Below are 19855 nucleotides of genomic sequence, written 5' to 3'. Positions count from 1 at the left end.
TCCAAATAACATGTCCTTATAAAGCTTCAGAATCCAAAATGCCTTGGTGCTCCAAAAACAAAAGAATATTTGATGAGACAAAATTACCATTTATAAATATCTCAATAATCAGGAAAAGAGCTGCCATTATTTACAGGTTATAGTGAATTATTTTGTTGCTGCCTTTTTTTAAATTTAAAGTTTTATTTAAAGTAATATTTAAAGCTGTTATTATAGAAAAGCTAAAATGGACAGACTTTATTTCCATCATAAATGGGAAGGAGGAATTCAAAGTGATAATTTCTAATACGCTGCCTATAAACCTAATCCTATATTGAACAACCCAATATGGAATATCGCATTTTTCAATATGTACTGTTTTCCTGGTAACACTGTGAATTTTAAAAGCATACCAAGAGACCACATATGAATTATTTAAATTGAACAGTGCTATATAACAAACTTAAATAAGGAACAACATGCAAATGCTCAATATTTCAAGTGATTAAATAAATGAATGGAGTAAAATTTTGCTGTACAAATACCTTTTAATCATATAATAATTTTGAGGGTGTAAACCAAAAACAGTGTAATAAAAAAACATTTAGGATTTTTCTCCCTGTGTTATTTTGAGAAAAAAACTAGCCAAGAAAATGATGTATACTAAAAATGTATTTACACGTATGAATCGAAGTTAAGGTGGCTGACACCTTAACTCTGTGGAAGGGACACCACTCTGATATGAGCACCCTAATGACGTAGAGGGAGTGGGGGAGAGAAGAGAGGATGGTGTAGGCACTGAAGGCAGTGGGAAGGTGGGCTGGAGAACCCCACAGAAGTAAAAAAAAAAGGGGGGGATTAAGCAGGTGATACAAACTGCTATTAGGAGCTGCAATTCTAATCCATGAACAAATTTAGAAAGATATGTGAATCCAGAGATGGTCAAGATTTCAGTCAACAAAAACTAACCTTATTAAATACCATAAAAATGCCATAAAAATTTGTAAATGCCATCTTATTCACTCATTTATCAAAAGCTATAAAATCACATATAATCTGAAATTGTTTCTATTTATAAAATTTAAATGCCACTTATAGTTCCTAAATCAGTTTACGTAATATTTAAATATAAACACTGTATTACATATGATTTTAAGTGATATTCCCAAACTCACATTTGATGTTTAGTATGTATAATACTCCCAAGACTCTCCAGCCTCCCTACATTCAGATATTGTATTTAATGACAAGAATATATGACACAGACCAGCAACAGCAAGCAACATCAAATAAAAATAAGCTTCGCAAATGTTGCTAGATTAATGCTCCAATCTCTAAAAATTAGTATTTAATATCACCATCATCCATCTCCCTCACTTCATCTACAACACATCTTTCTATTCCAAGACACCATTTTATTTTTTCCCCCTTAAAACTGTTTTTTACATTTTTTTATTTAGAGAGAGCACATGCGTGTCCAAATACACACACACACACACACACACACACACACACACACACACGAGTGGGGGAGGTGCAGAGGGAGAGGGGCTGAGAAAGAGAATCTTAAGCAGGCTCCACACACAGCGTGGAGCCCGATGCAGGGCTCGATCCCACAGCCCCGGGATCATGACCTGAGCTGAAATCAAGAGTCAGATGCTCAACCAACTGAGCCACTCAGGTGCCCCTAAAAAATCTTTTTTATATGAGTATAATAGACACACGATGTTACATTAGTTTCACATGTACAATGCTCACCATAAGTGAAGCTACACTTACCACACATTATTACGTTATTAAAACATTGTTGACTATATTCTCTATGATGTGCTTTTTATTCCATGTCTTTCTGACTTATTTCACTGAATATAATACCCTCTGGGTCTCATCCATGTTGTCTCAAATGGCAAGATCACATCCTTTTTTATGTGTAATATTCCATTTATGTATATTTGTGTATATTAAAAAATATAATATATATGTATATGTATATAAAAAATATCTTCTTTATCCATTTGTCTATTGATGGACACTAGGTTGTTTCCATATCTTGACTATTGTAAATGATGCTGCAATAAACAAAGAGGTGCATATAAAAAAAATAAATAAAGTGAGATCCAGCTCACTGTCAATGGGAGGGGATTATTTTAAGGATGTGAATACCAAGTGTGGGTCACAGAGTGCCATCTGAAAAGTCAGTCTACCACAATCTCTTACCTTCTTTTTCACATCTCTTCTCTTAATTTCTCTGTGCTGATTTCTGAATTGTCACCTAAATTTTTCCAATTTACTAAATCTCTGTTCAGTGGTGTCTACTCTACTGTATAACCCATACATTGCGTTTCATCAATTACCTTATTTTTTTGTTTCTATGATTTCCGCTTGGAATGAAACATGCTTATTCTCTTTTACTTAAATCCCTTATCTTATTTTCTTCTTTTGTCTCTGGGTGTTTTAAATCAACCTATTTTAAGGCCTCATTTAATTTTCTCTTTTATTTACTCTTTCTTAGATGAGAATCTTCCCACTTACTCCATCTTCTGACTGTCTCTCATGCAAGTAGTCTCAGTGTGCTTTGTAATTTTTAAAATCTACGAATGTTCTTCAGTGGGATTTATCTTCCATGGTAACACGTGGAAGTTGCATTTATATACTTATTTCTAGAGACATCACTATGAGAGTGATTTTTCAGTGCCTATAATACATACAAGTTCAGAAACATTTCCTTAAGTTTTTCTCTCTTCCTTGGTTTTTCTCTTATTCTATTACCATTCCTTCTCGCTTGTCTTTGCTGCCTCCTTCAGTCAGTTCCCTGACTCAAAATATTAGAATTCTAGAGTGCTCTGTCCGTAGTCTTTTCTTCATCATCAATATCTGGTCACTTGGCTTTAAATTTTATGTGTGTTGGATGAGTCACAAATCCATCTTTCTCTCTCCAACTATGAACTACACACTTAGTTATTAAATTTCTAATTCAGCAGTTTGATATTTAATAGGCATCTCTATCTTAACATTACTGAAATATTTACTTGAGTGTATTCATAATGCTGAACTGAAGGGGGTAATAGAGAGGTAGCATTTGAAGATAGAGAAGACAGAGCTAGTTCCAGAGACTAGGTCAGTGGGCCTCAGCTTCAGAGTTTGAATGTGAGAAGAATTTAGTTATAAATCCAGATTCCTAGGCTACATCGCCAGAGATTCTGCCATGGCCGTTCTAGGCTGGGATCTAGGACTCTGCATCTGAATATCCCAGGTGATTCTGTTGCGGGAAACTAAGCACAACACTTTGAAAAACTTTTTCCTACCTGATGGTTATAGTGGGACTCCTAATATTATGCTGCCTACTTTGTTCTTGTTACTTAAGGACAGGGCAGGAGTAAGTCTTTTCACATACACAGCTGGACAAGGCTGGGAAATTTTAATTGTGTTACAATTACTCACAAAATTAGATTTTTTAACCTTTCCTTGTAGGCCAGTTTTAGCACAAGGGAGATTTGTTAGACTCACCTATCTTATTTAAGTAAAGTGGCTCTGACAAGGTTTGCTAAGATTGATAGCGTATATAAAGAAAGATTGAACATAATTGTGTAACTTTCTCAGTTCTATATTCATCTCTCATCATAAATCTACATTCTCTGATCTTTTAAGCTGCTTCTTTCTTTCTTATTGAAATTCTCCACTCCCCACTATTTTATCTTTTACTTTCTGAGTCTTCCTAAACCTGTCTTTTTTTGCATGTTAATCTTTATTAACATGCCTATTTCAATGGCGCTATCGTGGCAGGTATAGTTTTCATGCTACTAAACATTATAGAAACCTTTTTTTTGGTAGGAGGGCCAGTCTGTCACGTGAGAAACCCAAATTCATTCAAGCATACAGTATGCCTTTCCCAAAACAAGAGACCATATTTAAAAGAGGAGTATTAAAAAAGCCAACTAAGATAAAAATAGTATGCCCATTTTATTTCTTAACTCCAAGTTGACCACTTCTTTGTTGCATTTCACAATATTAGATTCAGTTCTCATAGAGGGGAGGGAGAAAAGTGTTCACTTTTCAGAAGTATAGAAACTTCCAGGACACTATAATATTATTGAGTAAATTACTTTCAATAAAATTCTAAATGGACGTCTTGTGGTCAGAAAGTCAATATACATCTAAAACATTTTAGCACCAATCTCCATTAATAAAACACTGCAAGAATAATAACATTGAAGTACCCTGTTCTGAATTTCATAATATTATATATGTTCCTAAAGACATTTTCATTTCCAAATCTGAGGATCTCTTATCAGAGAAACAATTATTTCAAGGTCATCACTGCCCAATCATCATCTTTGGAAAATTATGGTAGCTTGATTGCTTTTTAAAAGCTTTTAGTATATTTAGCAAACTCAAGATTGAAGATACAATTGGTATATATTACTATTTCAGAATTCACATGAAATATAATTGTGATTTGAATAATCTGAAAGGCTAAAGTCACTGGTACCCAAAGATGATTCCCAAAGTGTTATGTCATGGAAGAAAGCACTTAAGCCAACTAAAAATAACCTGTCTTTATATCCCTAAGTGAAAGTTGAAAGCATGTTGGTAAGACAGAATTGCTGAAGATGATAGAAATATATGCTGGTCACAAAAAGCTTGATGGAGGGCAAAAGCTGTAAAAACTAGCAATTCCTCTACTATAAATATTCAATAAGAATTCTAGGCACCCCAGAACTTTTATAAAAAGAGGTAGGTCATTTTCTAAGGACAGTATTTGTACCACTCATTGTTGCCGTGACCTACCAAAGGAAAATCTGGGTGGCATTACTTGTGATACGTTTACTCTGCTTATCATCTTATATAGAAGATCTTTGCTTTTCTAACTGATGCTTGACCTAGTGATATTCTTTTGGGTCACGTGTACATGTTATCTATTTCTTCCTGTGGCCAATGACAAATAGGAAAAGGAGTTAGACAAGTCAATGGATATTTGCCTAACAGAGAAATAAAGGTGAATGTATCATGGTATCTGGACAGCCATATTACTAAGGAGAGAATGGTTATTGTTACCGAACGAGAAGTTGCTGAGTATATTCAGATTTCTGCCTTCAGCTTAAAATATTCTGCAAGCATTTAAAAAAGATCATACATTGCTAACTATAATACAAGCAAGATAAGTATAAAAAAAGAGTTGTATTAAAGGCTATTGATTAAAGGGAGGAAGGCTTGGATATGACATTAATGGTTATCAAAATCATAACAGATAGGGCATCCAGGAATAGAAACTCAAATGGATGTTAGAACTGGGAGTATAGATAAAGGAGGAAGTTCTGGACTGAAAGATGTGTAAGAATATCTAATAAATAGGACTTTTTCACACTACACCCACTTCTGTCCACCCTAAGTCTCTGAGATGCCTCCAGACCAGCCAAGTGTGTCCTATTTGTGGGATAATGAAGCAGGGGAAAAGGTGGAAACCAACCGATCTAAATTCTTCACAAGTCTTAAAGCTGCCTGAGGACAGGTAATTCTCTTTATCAGATATTTCTACTCATCTCACTGAATAAGGTCTTTGATTTTTGTTTTTTGCTTTCTCACCATTTCAGGGTGCTTTTCCAGAAATAATGATCAAGTGTTGGCAATTCAGCAGAAGAAGAGTGGAAAGCCAGTATTCACTTATCACCATTCACAAGACATTGAGAAGAGCCTGGATATAACTCCACAAAAGATATATAAGCATACCTATCATTCCTCTTCTAAAGCTCAAATAAACAAACGCCACCAAATTGTTAATTCAGCATTTCCGAGACCTGCGTATGACCCATCTCTCAATCTGCTGGCTATGGCTGGTCAAGATCTTGAAGTGGAAAACCTTCCTATCCCTGCAGCAAATGTAATTGTGGTGGTAAGTGTTTTGTTTAACTGATGCTGATGCTGATGCCGATACTTTCCTCTGTGGCTGATGCTTGGAAAAAAAAAATCAATGGTGAATAGTTATCACTGGATCTCAAGGATTATTTACCACTGCGCTTCTCATTCTTTGATATTTCTTTTCTTTTTTGGTACTTGATTATTGTCTCTTGGATGCCTCTTGAATGTAAGCCCATGAAATAAGAAACCTTGTCTGTATCCTCTGTGCACAGCAAGGTGCGTGGTACATAGTAGGCGGTCAATAAATATTTGAGTAAAAAATTGCTTTAGGAAAGCCTTGCAGTTATAGTAGGTAATACTCTGCACTGAGCCTCTGTCTTCTGTGACAATCTGTTCAGCAGACAGGGCTTAGTCTCAGTTTACATAATTAATTAGTACCTACTGAAGATCTTCTAGCCACTTGTCTTAAAATTGTAATGAATGAAGAGACTACTGAAAGGTGGAAGTGTAGTAGAGGGGGAAGGTAGTTTTCTGTCACTGGAATAAATAAGATGGTTTGGGAGTAATTGATGGATAATATTCTTAATATCACTGAAGAGGCATCACCCTTTATTAATCAAGATAATGCAGTGGTTCCATTGCTCATATTTTCAGGGTATGTAGCTCAGGCCAGAGTTCTCCAATTTATGGAAGTATCATAGTTTAAATACATACTTTGAATACAAGTTTGACACCCTGTTTAGACTACAGTCCCTCTTAAGTTTAAAATCACAACAGGAGGATTCACATTAAAACTGCAAGTCAGTAGCTAAATGACTGCTATTGCCTTTTTGCCCCCAAATGTAATCAAATATGTTGACTTTTGAGGCCAAGATCATTGAATGAAGCCATGTTTACATTTTGACAGCCTCTCTATGAACCAAATGTAGTTAAATTCGATAAACTTTTTTCTTTTTCTTTATTTTTTATCTTCTACACATAGGATGCTTTACCTGATCTTGAAAATCAAAGATCCATTCATTGATGTTTTCAACTAGCATACACTGAGTATTTATTATGATCCAGTTGTCATTTGGGGGATCCAGAAAGAAACAGATGAAATGGAATCTCTGGTTTTGCTTGGCAAACGTTTGAGGGGAAATGTCGGTAATTCAGTAAAAAATCATAAATTGAGAACACAAGATGAGCTCTTGTTACAAAATATGTGGGTCACTTGGCCTCCTGAGGTACTCGAACAAATTTTGTACATTTACATGAGTAACAGATGTTCTGAAGGTGAAAGCCATGTACTGTGTCTATTCGGTGAAGACAAATGATGTTAACGATGTGGCTGTATCTGGATATGCCTGTGTTAATACTAGGGGCTCATGGGAGATATTTCCTCTGGTGACCATCATATTCCCACAGTCATCAACTCTTGAAGTCACTGAATTGCCATTCAAGAGGTTTGTTCTATCTTGTAATGTCATGCACTCTCTAGTTAATTTAATATTATGGAGGATAAAAGACATCAATGAGGAATTCTGGCAGGTCATTTCACTTTTAGCTTATTCGTGGTTTGAAGACTCGTGAAGAAGCTGTGCTTTTTCTTCTGAGTGATGATTACATGGAGGCAATAGGCGAATTTGCTGTATTAGCCTCCCCTAACCTCTCGTGATCTAGCCTCTAATCGTGCTGTGGCTTTGGTAGCTTGCAACAATTGCTAGTGTCAGTGTTTCATATAATCTATCGACATTACTTATGCATGTGTGATTTAGTAGGAAAACCAGGGAAGTAGGGTTATTTTTAAATAAATCAGTAATGTTCTGCTTACTCAAAAAATAGACGGCCAACACTCCATCAAGTGTTAGCTGGTATGTGTATATATATATATATATATATATATATATATATATATATTTGTGTTTTATATATATATATTATATTATTTAGGAGTTTACATATATAAAACAATATATGTAAACAATATATATTGAGGAATGTTGCAGTGCTAGCAAAGAATTATTTTATGGCTTAATTTATACCAAAATGAGCAGCGTTCATGAGTATGTTTCCTGAATTAGAGAAATTATTGGGTTTTTTTTTCAGCCAGAATAAAAACACCACTGCCAATTTCCAAAAAGTGTATGTAACTTTCAAGACTTCCACTGAGAGGAAGAGATGACTTTTTCTCTTCCTAAATGAGAAATTTAAAAGGGACATGGAAGATGTATGTGTCATTCCTCCTTCTCAGATTGTCAGTTGTCTCCACAAAGAATTTCATTAGAGCATTTGTCCACAAATGATTTTTTCCCTTTTTTTCTTTCTTTTTGATCAGGAAAATCTGTAGTTTATTTATTACAAGGAAATAACAACACAATTAGAATGTTTATCCCAAAGAATGCTAATTACATCCCACAAGCTCAACTAAGATGTGGTTATTAGGATTTCTGTACAAATGCAATACAGAGGGAATATGAATGTCCTCAAGGTCAGGGCTGTAGTAGCAGTAAAAAAAATGGCTTTAAACAAATATGTGCTGGAAATTCCATAGTCCTACATCAGGCAGCAAGCCCCCAACATCAGGAAGGAGAGAACTTAGGGGTATGGATGAAAACGGTAGAGTGGAACCAACTAAAGGCTTTTCTGGTTCAGCAAGGTCCGTATAGGTTGCTGAGTGAAGAATGTTCTAGCCTGGGGAAAATCTGAGAAAACTGGGACTAGAAAGGCTTTGGAATGAATATAAAAGTTGGCACATTATGACTTACTTCATGGAATGGTCTTCATAGGAAGGAAAATAAAAAGGAAGAAAAGGGAGAAGAAGGGCTAAGAAGAGGAGGAAGCAGAGGAGGATGAGAAAGGAAAGTGGAGGGAAGAAGATGGGAAGGGATAAAGGAAAGGATAAAAGAAGGAGGAGAGGGGCACCTGGGTGGCTCAGTCGATTGACTGTTGGACTCTTGGTTTCAGCTCATGTCATGACCTCATGGTTTGTGGGATCGAGCTCCACATAGTTCATCTGTTTGGGATTCTCTCTCTCCCTTTCTCTCTGCCCCTCCCCTGATCGTGTGCACACACATTCTCTGTCTCTCAAAATAAATAAACATTAAAAAAGAAAGGAAAGAGGAGAAAAAAGAGGATATAGGGACAGTTCTTAGGGCAGAGAGAAGACTTCTGTGAGCACATAAGAAGATGATGGGGGAGTTTCCAGTAGTCTTAGATGGCCTCTGTGAGTTTCCCAGACTCCTAAAGCTTTTTGTCTTGCTCACCACTCACCCAGACCAGCACATAGACATTCTCTTGTTTTATGACACAAACTCTCTTTGAAAACATTTTCGTCAGGCAATTGATTTAGAAGACCCTTAAAACCAAATGCTTTGAATAATTCTGGCTTTCAGTTACATCCTGAGTCTGTGTTATGCTTCACTTCATCTTGGTTCTGCTGTGGACCAGTTTTTGAGTTTCATCTTACAAGGGAAGAGGTAATTTCTAGATGTGATTTGAACAGCTTAGAAGGTCCAGCCTTGACACAGTGAATAAATTTTGTAATGTTTAGTGTATTTTATGTTTTGTGGACAGGTAATTGTTGAACACTTTTTTAAAAGACACATTGTTTTAATCATAATTTTGTACTTGTGTAGGGAATATCCTAAAAGGTGGACTTAACCTTTGTACCTACTGTTGAAATTCTGCCATGTCAGGGAAGGTTTATTAGTTAGAAATATTTTGTGGCAAGTGACAAGAATCCAGTCCAAACTAGAGAAAATTTTGTGGTTCAGGTAACAACATTTCTGTAGTATATATAGCTTTAGGTGTGGTTTGATCAAAGGCAAATAATTGGCCAGGTTCATTCTCCAGCTCTGCTTCCTCTGGGGTAACTTCATTCTCAGATGGTTCTCTCTTGTTCATCTCCACATGGTTTCCTGAACCTCCTGGAGTTTTGTCCTTGCAGGTTCATTTTTAGTGGAAAAGAATGACTCTTTCACAACCATCAATAATATCCTGGGTATCTCTATGACTAGTGCAATTTAAGTTAATTACTCACTTCATCCCTGAACAACTTGCAGCCAGGTGATAAAACTAAGCTAATTATCTCAAACCTAAACTACATGCTCCACCCCCTAGAGCATCCCTAAAAACTCACAAGCTGTTTATGGGAGGGGAGGTTACTTGAATAAAAATTGGGACACTGTTAACAAGCAAAGATAGACTAGATGTCAGATGGCAGTTAAATGTATGCTAGAGCAGAGTGTCTGGACTTCAATTTCTATTAAGACACAATAGCCCCTTCAAGAAGTAATGAGGATAGGAGGACTTACAACGTGACCTCAGGAATGTGATTCTTGTGCAAAATGGGTGACTAAGGTTATACTCTCTGACAGTGGCCCAAGTAGGCAGCAAATTTACTTTGAGAGAATAGAAAATTCAGGTTCCTGGGCTATGTCCAAACACCCAGACTATTTTCCAGTTAGGACTGTGATTTAGTGCAATCTGCTAGACACATGATATTATGTCTCAAGAATGTCTCAGATTTGTTAAAACCACTGTAGCCTGTGTACTTTTTGATGCTGACTGCTTATAAGGCAGGGAACAAGAAGGCTGTGTTGAGTGTAGGGGAAGCAGGTGCATGGGCTCATTCCTGAGCTAAGTGACTTGCTCATGCTGGGCAACCCACAGAAAGTGTGATTCAGATATAGGCTTTGGGAAAATTATGAATTATTTTGTGTGAAGGGTATTGGGATCAAATACTAAATACCAAGTCCAAAACGCTAAATGGATGTAAGACGCAAGCCTACTGTAATATGGAATGTGACTCAGATGTCTTCCAATATAGTCCTTGGGACATTTATCCCAAGTTCCTAGAGGGAATAAATATAAGAGCCTGAGAGAAACATGTACCATGGTAATAATACATTTGTTAAATAATAACATGTGTAACTCTTCTTCCGGATTTTCAGATAAATGTAGTTATATCTTAGAAACTTCTTTTCTGTCTTCCTTGAAAGCGGTATTTTATCTGTAGACCTTACCAGCTTTGTCATTTTGGATTTGATCTGTGTAGCAGTTATTCATTGTTGCACAACGTATTACCTCAACATTTAGCAGCTTAAAACACAAAATGTTTATTATTTCACACAGTTTCTGAAGGTCAGGAATCTGGGAGCAGAAGCTGTGTAGCTCTCTGCCTCAAGGGTTACTGAAGTCAAGCTGCCAGCTGGGGCTTTGTCTCTGCAGACTTGACTGAGCCGAAGGCTTCACTTCTAAGCTCACTCACGAGGCGTTGGCAGGAGACTTCCGTTCCTCAACACGTGGACATCTCCACAGGGCTGTGCACGACATGGCTTCCCCCAGCACATGTGAAGAGAGAGAGATTGCCACCACACTGCCACAATGACCTAGTCTCCAAGCCACACACCACCGTTTCCACTTTACTGTGTTCCTTAGAAATGAGTCACTAGGTGTAGCCCATTCTCATGGGGAAGGGACTCCAGAGGCCATGATTACCAGGAGGCTGGGATCGTTGAGCACTATCTTGGGGTTTGGCTACCACAGTCTTCAAAATTGGGGCATCTCTGCATTATGCCATTGCTTATTATATACTTCTACCTATGAACTTCAGGAAAGGTAAGGGTGTGCTGAAACCATATCACAGAAATTTCATCATATATGGTAATCATGGAAGAAACTACCTCAATAATGAACCTGCAAGCATCAGAAAACCCTCATGATTAGTTTCCAATTTACACACGAGGAAATGAAGACCCCAAATCAGGAACTTTCTCCAGGTTGGACAGTTAATAATAAGTACTACAGGCAGAATACAAGTCCAAATTTGACTTCAAAACTCAGAACATTTTAAATTTTACCACAAGTCATTTGGTTTGCTTCAGGAAAATGTTGTACGTTTCCTCAATAGAAAATGTATAACTTGATAGGTTACCTTTTATTTAAGCTAATGATAATGTTAATTTTCATCCTTTGAAAATATACTCCTTGATAGCTATATGTTAATGTTGGAGCCAGAGAGTAAAAGGTAAAGATCCATGATGGCCGGTCTAGAGATTATAATAAAAAAGGAATTGTAGTGTCAAATTAGATTTTATTTTTAAGAAAGTCTGAAAAAAGAAATTCTGTAATCTGCTTCAGAAATTTGGTTAAATTTTTGCTCTTAACCTAAGTGCTTCATGTTAAATTATCAGATCTTCTTATATAATCACCTTTCTTTTTATCCCAAACATTTGCATTTCGGAAAGCTTGTGCCTAGATTCTCCAGATATTATTGTACCCCTGCAAATTGTCTTGAAGTAAAAATTTCGTTCTTGAGGTTGGCATCCTGACAGTCATAATTGTCGCCATCTGTTGCTTTTCTCCATTTATCACTACTAAAAGCAGCAAGGAGGATTCTGGAACACATTCTGGAAATGCTAGAGGTCAAGCTTAGGCAGTGTCTGTGTGAAGTTCTGATACTGGACCACTCAGTGCATCTGCTTGTTTGGATCATTTAGACTCAACATTGGGATGACTGGAGTCTTAAGAGAGCTGCTTTAATTGATTATCATACTACTTGGACATTGGGTATTGACTAATATATTTGTCTCAACTCAAAAAGTAATGTACTTTCTTAGAGTTTCAGAATATTTAGAAATATACAGAAGGAAAAATAGGAATAAAAATAATCACTAACTGTTATATAACAATGTCATTTTGATATATATATCTGTATAGTCTTTTATATATACAGGTGTAGACTTTCTTTTTTACAGATATATGGAATGTGCATACATAAGGCTTGCAGGTGTTCTTTTTTTTACTTAGTTTATATTTTGGACATCTTCTTATACCATTAACTGCCTTTAAAAAGCACCATTTTTAACAGCTGCTAAAAATTCCATTATATGATAGATTTTACTGTTATATATATTGACTTATATTCCCCACACATCCAGTGGCTTAAGGCAGCTAATTTTGAGGAGAACTAAATGTTGACTGTGTCAAACAGTATTCTTTTCCTTTCAACTGCCTGATTACTATTATTAAGAGAATTTAAGAGCTTGTTTTAAGGGAAACTTCTTTCTTTATGAACTCTATATACAATTGCAATATGGGGTCTGTTTTTTCTTTCCCTTGGCCAGATTATTTATGTTCTATAAACCTTAAGTGTAAAGCAAGGGAAATATTTAAAGCAGTCAAGGAAGTTAGCAGGACAAAAAAGAGGATGTTCCGTTAAAAACAAATAAAAAGTTGTATTTCAGTGTTTTTCATTGAGGAAGGTGGAAGGTGCTGTGTGTCTTTATGTTGGAACCTAAAAACTCTTTTTTAATCTAAAATTTCCACAACAGTGTAAAAACAAATGGGGTCTTCAGGTGAACAAAGAGGGTATCTTTGCTTTGGAGCAAATATATACTTGTCAGATCTCTGTAAAAATTGTGCTTTGGTTTTACGATTGTTGAGAACCGTTCTCTTATACTTTCTGTGAGTGACTTTTGTCCCTTTTTCCTTCTTTTCTTCCTTCTTTCTCTGTTTCCCTCTAATCATAAATACTATGAATCATGCTTAGTTTTTTTCTTGTTTTGTTGTTGTTACTATAAAATGCTTCACTTTAATATCTAACTGCTAATGGATAATTATATTATGCTTTCTGAGCATCTGACCCTCCCTGCCTGTGCATGATGGGTTTGATACTATTTAGCAAATGCCTCAGTTCCCTCCACTTGATCTCTATAGTTCAGGCGGTAGAAACAATTTGTTCATTTCTCTTGTTTGAGGTAAACACAGGAGCTAAAAGTCTTTGGAAGGTTCTCTCCCTGAGCAAAGTTACAAAGCTTACTCCTCCAGAACTTTTACCTTTAGTAACTGAGTGTAACACAGCTGTTGCTTCATAGTAGGAGTGACCACCTGACCCCCCAGGAATCAAAGGTCCTTCATCCCCCACCCTGTCATCCTTTCTCTTGTAAACCCCATGTTTCCATGGACCAAGACTGTTCTAGCAAAGCCCACTACTTATACCAAAATGTAAAGGGAAAATTGCTCCTGTGTTTCTCCTCTACTCAGTTCTGACACTATCTATTTGGAAACAGAATCAGATCCTTTCACTTACTAGAGTGGCAGTTTATTAGAAAGGCTATTGTGACTCAGGACCAGGCGTATGGAAGGGATGCATAGGGCAGGCTATGAGGGAAGGTGTGCAGAGCCCCCATGTCCTCTCTGGGTGTGCCATTCTGCCAGCACCACCACGTGTTCACCAACCTGAAAACTCTCCGAACGCTGCTCTTTTGTGTTTTTACAGAGCCTTCATTATGTAGCCATGATTCAGTGAATCATGGTCATTGGTCATTATTCAGCCTCCAGCTCCCCTCCCCTTCCCAGAGGTTGAGGGGTGGGACTCAAAGCTCTGTGCCTTTAATCACTTGGCTGGTTCCGTTGGCCACCCGACCACCCCCCCCATCTTTAGGGGGGTTCCAAAAGTCACCCCATTAATATCAACTCAAGTGTGGTTGAAAGGGCTTATTGTGAATAAGGAAAAACACCCATTTCAACTTTATGGCTTTGGAGTTATTTTAGGAACTGGGAACAACACTAAATAGTATGACAAAAGATGCCCCTATTGCTGTCAGAAAGGAAACTGCCATGGTTTTAGGAGCTTTGTGCCGGGAACTGTGGAGGAAGACCAAAATGATTTTTTGTTGTTGTTATTATAAATTACAATATCACATCACTGTAGCCATGTATCATTGTCTTTTTATAAGGAGATTGGTCATAATCTTGTACTTTAATATTTGCCAAATTTTTTTTTAAGTATGAAATTATGGGGCTCCTGGGTGGCTCAGTAGGTTAAGCATCCAACTCTTGATTTCAGCTCAGGTCATGATCCCACAGTTCATGGGATCAAGCCCCGCATCAGGCTCTGTGCTGACAGTGCAGAGCCTGCTTGGGATTTTCTCTCTTTTTCTCTCTCTGCCCCTCCCCTGCTCTCTCTCTCTCTCTCTCTCAGAAGAAGTAAATAAACTTAAAAAATAGAATAAAGTATGAAAGTATAATCTAGCCATTATTCTTATCCCAAATTGTTTCTTTGATTACCTGTGTGCCACATTTCGACTATTCGAGTTCAGAAAAATAAGTCAAGAGCACATCATCAACTTTACATGTCTGTCAATTCAGCCTACACTTTCATATGATTTAGTCTTTTTACTAAAACAATAAGTTAGCAACAGGTAACTTCAAAGAAAAAGAAAGAAAAAGACCCCCTTTGAGGGATAGGCCATATGTTCACAGTCAGTTTCCAAGATTGCAGGAAGAGATGTGTTTGTGAGATTTGTTTGTCCTCCTCTCTGGAAATGACAGCCATGTGATACAAATTCCAAGAAATCCTGAAAGATTTAGAGAAGGCTGAGAATATGCATCAAGACAATTAGGGCTAAGAATCTGCCTTACTCCGGGATTTCCTGAATTGTATTTATTAATGTCATCCAATCAATTATTCTGAATATTTTGGGTGTTTGTGTGTCTGTAGTTAAAACAAACAAAGAAACAAACAAAAAACCCTTAATCATCTCATGCTCCCATTACAAACCTAGTGAAGCTGCATTGTTTAACAATTTGATTATTTTTCCTGCTGAAAACATGGTAACTGGAATTAGGTATTTCACCAGAACAAGTTCATGTTGGTTTTTTGTCCCTTAAGCACAGGTTGTTTTCTCTCTGTTTTAGAAGTGGTCTGTTTTTTAAATAGGAAATATTGGGCAACAATACCAAAATCTATGTTGAACAGGTCACAAGGCCTTACATTCTTTGAATGTATACTTTTAAAAATCAGCAGTCATTGTTTATGGGCAAATAAATAAAAATTTAAAAATTTCCTCATGTGTGACACGTGATGGTGACATCTATATTCTTAGGAATAATTTTCTGAATTGTAAGGTCAAGTGAATAAAATTAACTCCATGCCAAGGTAGATTACGGAATATAGCCAAATTATAGGGTCCAGCAAATTTTTGGTAACTAGTATAAGTCATGGAGACTAGGGAAGAATATGTGAGTAATATGTGTAAGGGGCTAAGAATAAGCAGGGGCAAGTGGATTTTCAGACATGGAAGCATGTTAAATGGACACCTACTCCTTTTTCCTTGAAACATTCATTTACTCAAAAATATTATTGCATGCCTCCTATGTTTTAGGCAGAAAAGCAGACTAGGGATAGAATATTGAAAAGATAAGATCATTGCAGCTACACAGTTCACATTCTGTTAGGAGAAAGATAATAAAGTAAGAAAGCAGATGGTAGCAAGTGCAGTGAAAAAAACAAAGTTCTGTAGTAGAGAGAACATGGTTGAAACTACAGAATGTTGGATCTTGAGGGATTCTCTTAGATCTTCAGGGATAGTTAGGGACTGAATCAAGGTATAGTTCCTAAATGGAAGTCACATGGTAAAAGAATAACTTTGGAGTTGGCAGAACTGTGTTGGAATCCCAAATCAGGCACTTACTAATTGTGTGTGTGTGTGTGTGTGTGTGTGTGTGTGTGTGTGTGTGTGTGTGTATGTGTGTTTTCAGAGACTTACTTATCATCTTTGTAGTTTAGTTTCCTCAATTGTAAAAAAGTAATTACTAATAGAATCCGTCCTGTGGAATTTTCATGGCAATTGAATGATACAAAGCATTCAAAGCACTTAGAAGCATGCCCGACACATGGTAAGATCCTTATAAAAATTGGCTGCTATTATTAGCATTATATGGAACAATGGAAAATCTAACTTTTCAGTCTTAGTACCAAGAATACTTGTATTTCTCCTGAGCCACTGGTTGGCTTATAATTATATCTTTCAAGTGCTGTGAATCATGTTTCCTTCTTTCTCTTCCTGCTGAAAAGCTGAGAGCCAAATTTGCAGTCCACCTTTAGCAAACATAGGGAACTTTATTGAGTGCCTTATTTATTTTGTGAACTAACTTCATTTGTGGCTGGATGTTTGCTTTTCTTCACTCATTTTCCTTCTAATTCAATGTCCTCATTTCCTTAGTTTTTATTCAATTTTATTTTGTATCGTATGTGTTTTTGTAAGCTGCTATAAATCCTTCTGTAACACATTCTGTCTAAACAAATAGTCACTACAATAAAACAGCCATCAGTATGGACAGGGTGAGTCTGAATGTTGCACAACAGGAAATCTCCTTAAGGGAGAATTTGTTTACCTATTAGGTTTGAAAAAATAAGAAAATAAAGTTCGCGTGAAAGAAATACAAGGTGTAAAATGATCCGTTGGCTCTTTGCTCAGCAGGCCAATCCCCAATGTCACGGAGCAATCTTCATTCCTCTTGAGTAATTTGAGATAGTGGGAACAGATCGTTTTAGAAGGAGACATCTTGGGTTCACAAGCCTGTTCGGCCATTGACTACCTTTGAGATCCTGGGCAGGTCAACGAACATTTCTGAATCTTTGTTTCCTCATTTTGATGGTGATTGTAGTACCTGACCTGGCTACCTCCTTTGATTCTTCCCAGGACAGTGAATTTGTTCTGTAAAGTATAATACCTTGTCGTAATGTCAGCTGTCACAGTCGTGGTGCTAGTGATGATAATCAACAGAATTGTCAATTTTCATCTCCTCTGATCTTGGGGTAAAATCTCTGCATTGCAACAGCTTCCTGCCTCGTTGTATAAATTCAGGAGGCACCCTTCGCATGGTAGTTTAAGCCAACAGCATCCCCTGTGCGTCACACAGCTCACAGCCACACGTGGTGGCCCTGACTAAAACCCTGCTTATACTCCATTGCTAATTACCTGGGTTCTTGACATCTTCCTTTCCTGAGTGTTTGCTACCACTGACCCACACTTCAGTTCTTCTGAGCCTGGAGACCTGCCTTATTACTTGTTTTGTCTTTGAACTCCGTTCTCACAGCCAGCCCTCACCTCTACCTGCTGGTAGTTTTTCATGCTGCCATGAGCTGTCTTCTCGTGGGACTCCCACCTGCTACACTTACCCGCTGAAAGCTGAACCACCTTTCCCGTCAGCCAGAACGTGCTCACTCCTGCTCTGTGTTCACCTCTTGTCATGTGCTCCCAGATACAGCTCCTTCTTTTCACCTAAAATTTTCTGAAGTAAAATAATGTGTTGACTGCCTTTGGCATGTTAACATTAGCTGTATTGTCAGGAGCCTCTGTTACAAAGAGGATTTTTTTTTATTTTTTAAAAATATATCATTAATCGAAATGCAAAATAACTTAATAATAACCTTATAATTTATAAATAAGCTGATAATTTATTCCCAGTTTATTGGGGAAGATTAGGTAATAAGGATTCCATACATATAAACACATACTCTTGATAATTGAAGCTTACCTGTATAATTGTATAGGGATGTAAATCTTTTTAATTTATATTACACATTTCTCTGTTTTAAATGCATAGATATTTTATTGTTGTTTTAACACTTGGTCATACTGTACAAGTTGCTTTTCTTTAAAATGATAATAGATGTACCTCTGAGTCTTTACATATAAATTTGATTTATTTCTTCCAAATAGTTGCATAATTTTCAAGTTTATATATACCATACTTTCTTGAACTACTTCTCAGAATCAATGTACATTCAGGCTGTTTGCCATTTTCTTGCTTTGTTTATATGTTTTGTATTTGCCACAACAAAACTGCCACAGTCAGTATCTTGTATAGACACCCTTGGAGGAAGAGGAACATATGTATGTATGTATCTATGTATAATGTGTGTATGTACATAAATGTATATTGTTTGTTCATTTATGTATTTTATAATATGAATAAGAGATTTTTAAGAGAGAGATTATCACAAGAGTATTTTAATTACTATATTACCAAATTTTTATTTTCTGAACAGTTGTAGCAATTCACCCTCCTACCAGTAATGTATAAAGGTCCCTGCCTGACTGGTACACAGTCTCTCTGCTGACCAAGGGAGTAACAGTTGTACTTCATTATTGCTTACATTTGCATTTCCACGATGATATAAAAGACTGAACACCTCTCATGTGTATTGGTTATTTGGATTTCATCTCATGCAATTGCTTATTCGTAAGTTGCATATCAGGTTAATTATCTTTTTCTTAACAACTTGTAGAAGCTTTTTGTTTCTTGGGACATAATCCCTTTGTCTGCCCTATGGGTGGCATTTATTTCTTCCCAGTCTGTCATTTCTCTTCTTTATAGTGTCTTTTGCTATACAGATTTTTAATTGTGTTGTGCTCATATGTTTATATTCACCTCCTTTTAGAAACAACCTTTGTGACTGTCTCTTTTTTTTCTTCTCAACAATATATCATGGTCATTCTTATAAGGCAGTTTTAACTCTCTCATTTATCTTCCCCCGATTTCTTTATACATGGATAAACTTATGCATGTGTCGTTCTACCCAACTGAGAAATCATTTATTTCACTTTTTATTGCAGTCATTTTGTATCATGTTTTTTGACTTCCTCTCCCCTCCTTCCCTTCATCTGCTTCATCTGCTTCTGTTGAAGCCCCTTATCCTCCTGGTCATTCCCACTAGAATCTAAGGTGCATCCTTCGTTTTTTTTTCTTCACGCTCATCTCATCACATAAACACACACACGTGCATGCACAGTCACACACAGATACGTGCATATATACACACATACACCTACATTGGGATTTTGTCATTTTGTAGTCCACAAAAATGTATAATATTCTAAACATTTTCTGCTCTCCCCCCAACATTCTTTCCCAATGGTACCCATGGAAAACTTTTCTAATCAATGGTCATGATGGGTTCTTTTTTTTTTAATTTATTCATTTTATGTAGGCTCCACACCCAATGTGGGGCTTGAACTCAAGACCCTGAGATCAAGAGTCACAGGCTTTGCTAACTGAGCCAGCCAGGCGGCTCCCCATAATGGATTCTTTTTAATGGTGCAAACAACTTCATGGTGTGGTTATACCATAATTTATTCCTCTGTTCCTCTATTGGTAGTAATTCACAGTGTTTTCACCCTTGTTTTTCACCCTGTGAATAAGTTGTAAAAACACTTTTATACATATGCTGCGACATGCTAATACG

General features: G+C 36.7%; 1 protein-coding gene across 1 annotated transcript in view; it reads left to right on the top strand.

Moving 5' to 3' along the window:
- The window catches only part of PTPRR (protein tyrosine phosphatase receptor type R), a 274719-nt gene that overhangs the window by 45487 nt on the left and 209377 nt on the right, over positions 1-19855 (top strand). The window contains exon 9 of the mRNA XM_042947172.1: positions 5571-5869. Within this exon, the coding sequence (XP_042803106.1) occupies positions 5571-5869 (299 nt within the window). The remainder of the gene's footprint in view (positions 1-5570; positions 5870-19855) is intronic.

The sequence above is a fragment of the Panthera leo genome, chromosome B4 (assembly GCF_018350215.1).
Source record: "Panthera leo isolate Ple1 chromosome B4, P.leo_Ple1_pat1.1, whole genome shotgun sequence".
In the NCBI taxonomy this organism is placed as follows: Eukaryota; Metazoa; Chordata; class Mammalia; order Carnivora; family Felidae; genus Panthera; species Panthera leo.
This window is presented reverse-complemented; position numbering and strand designations above follow the sequence as displayed.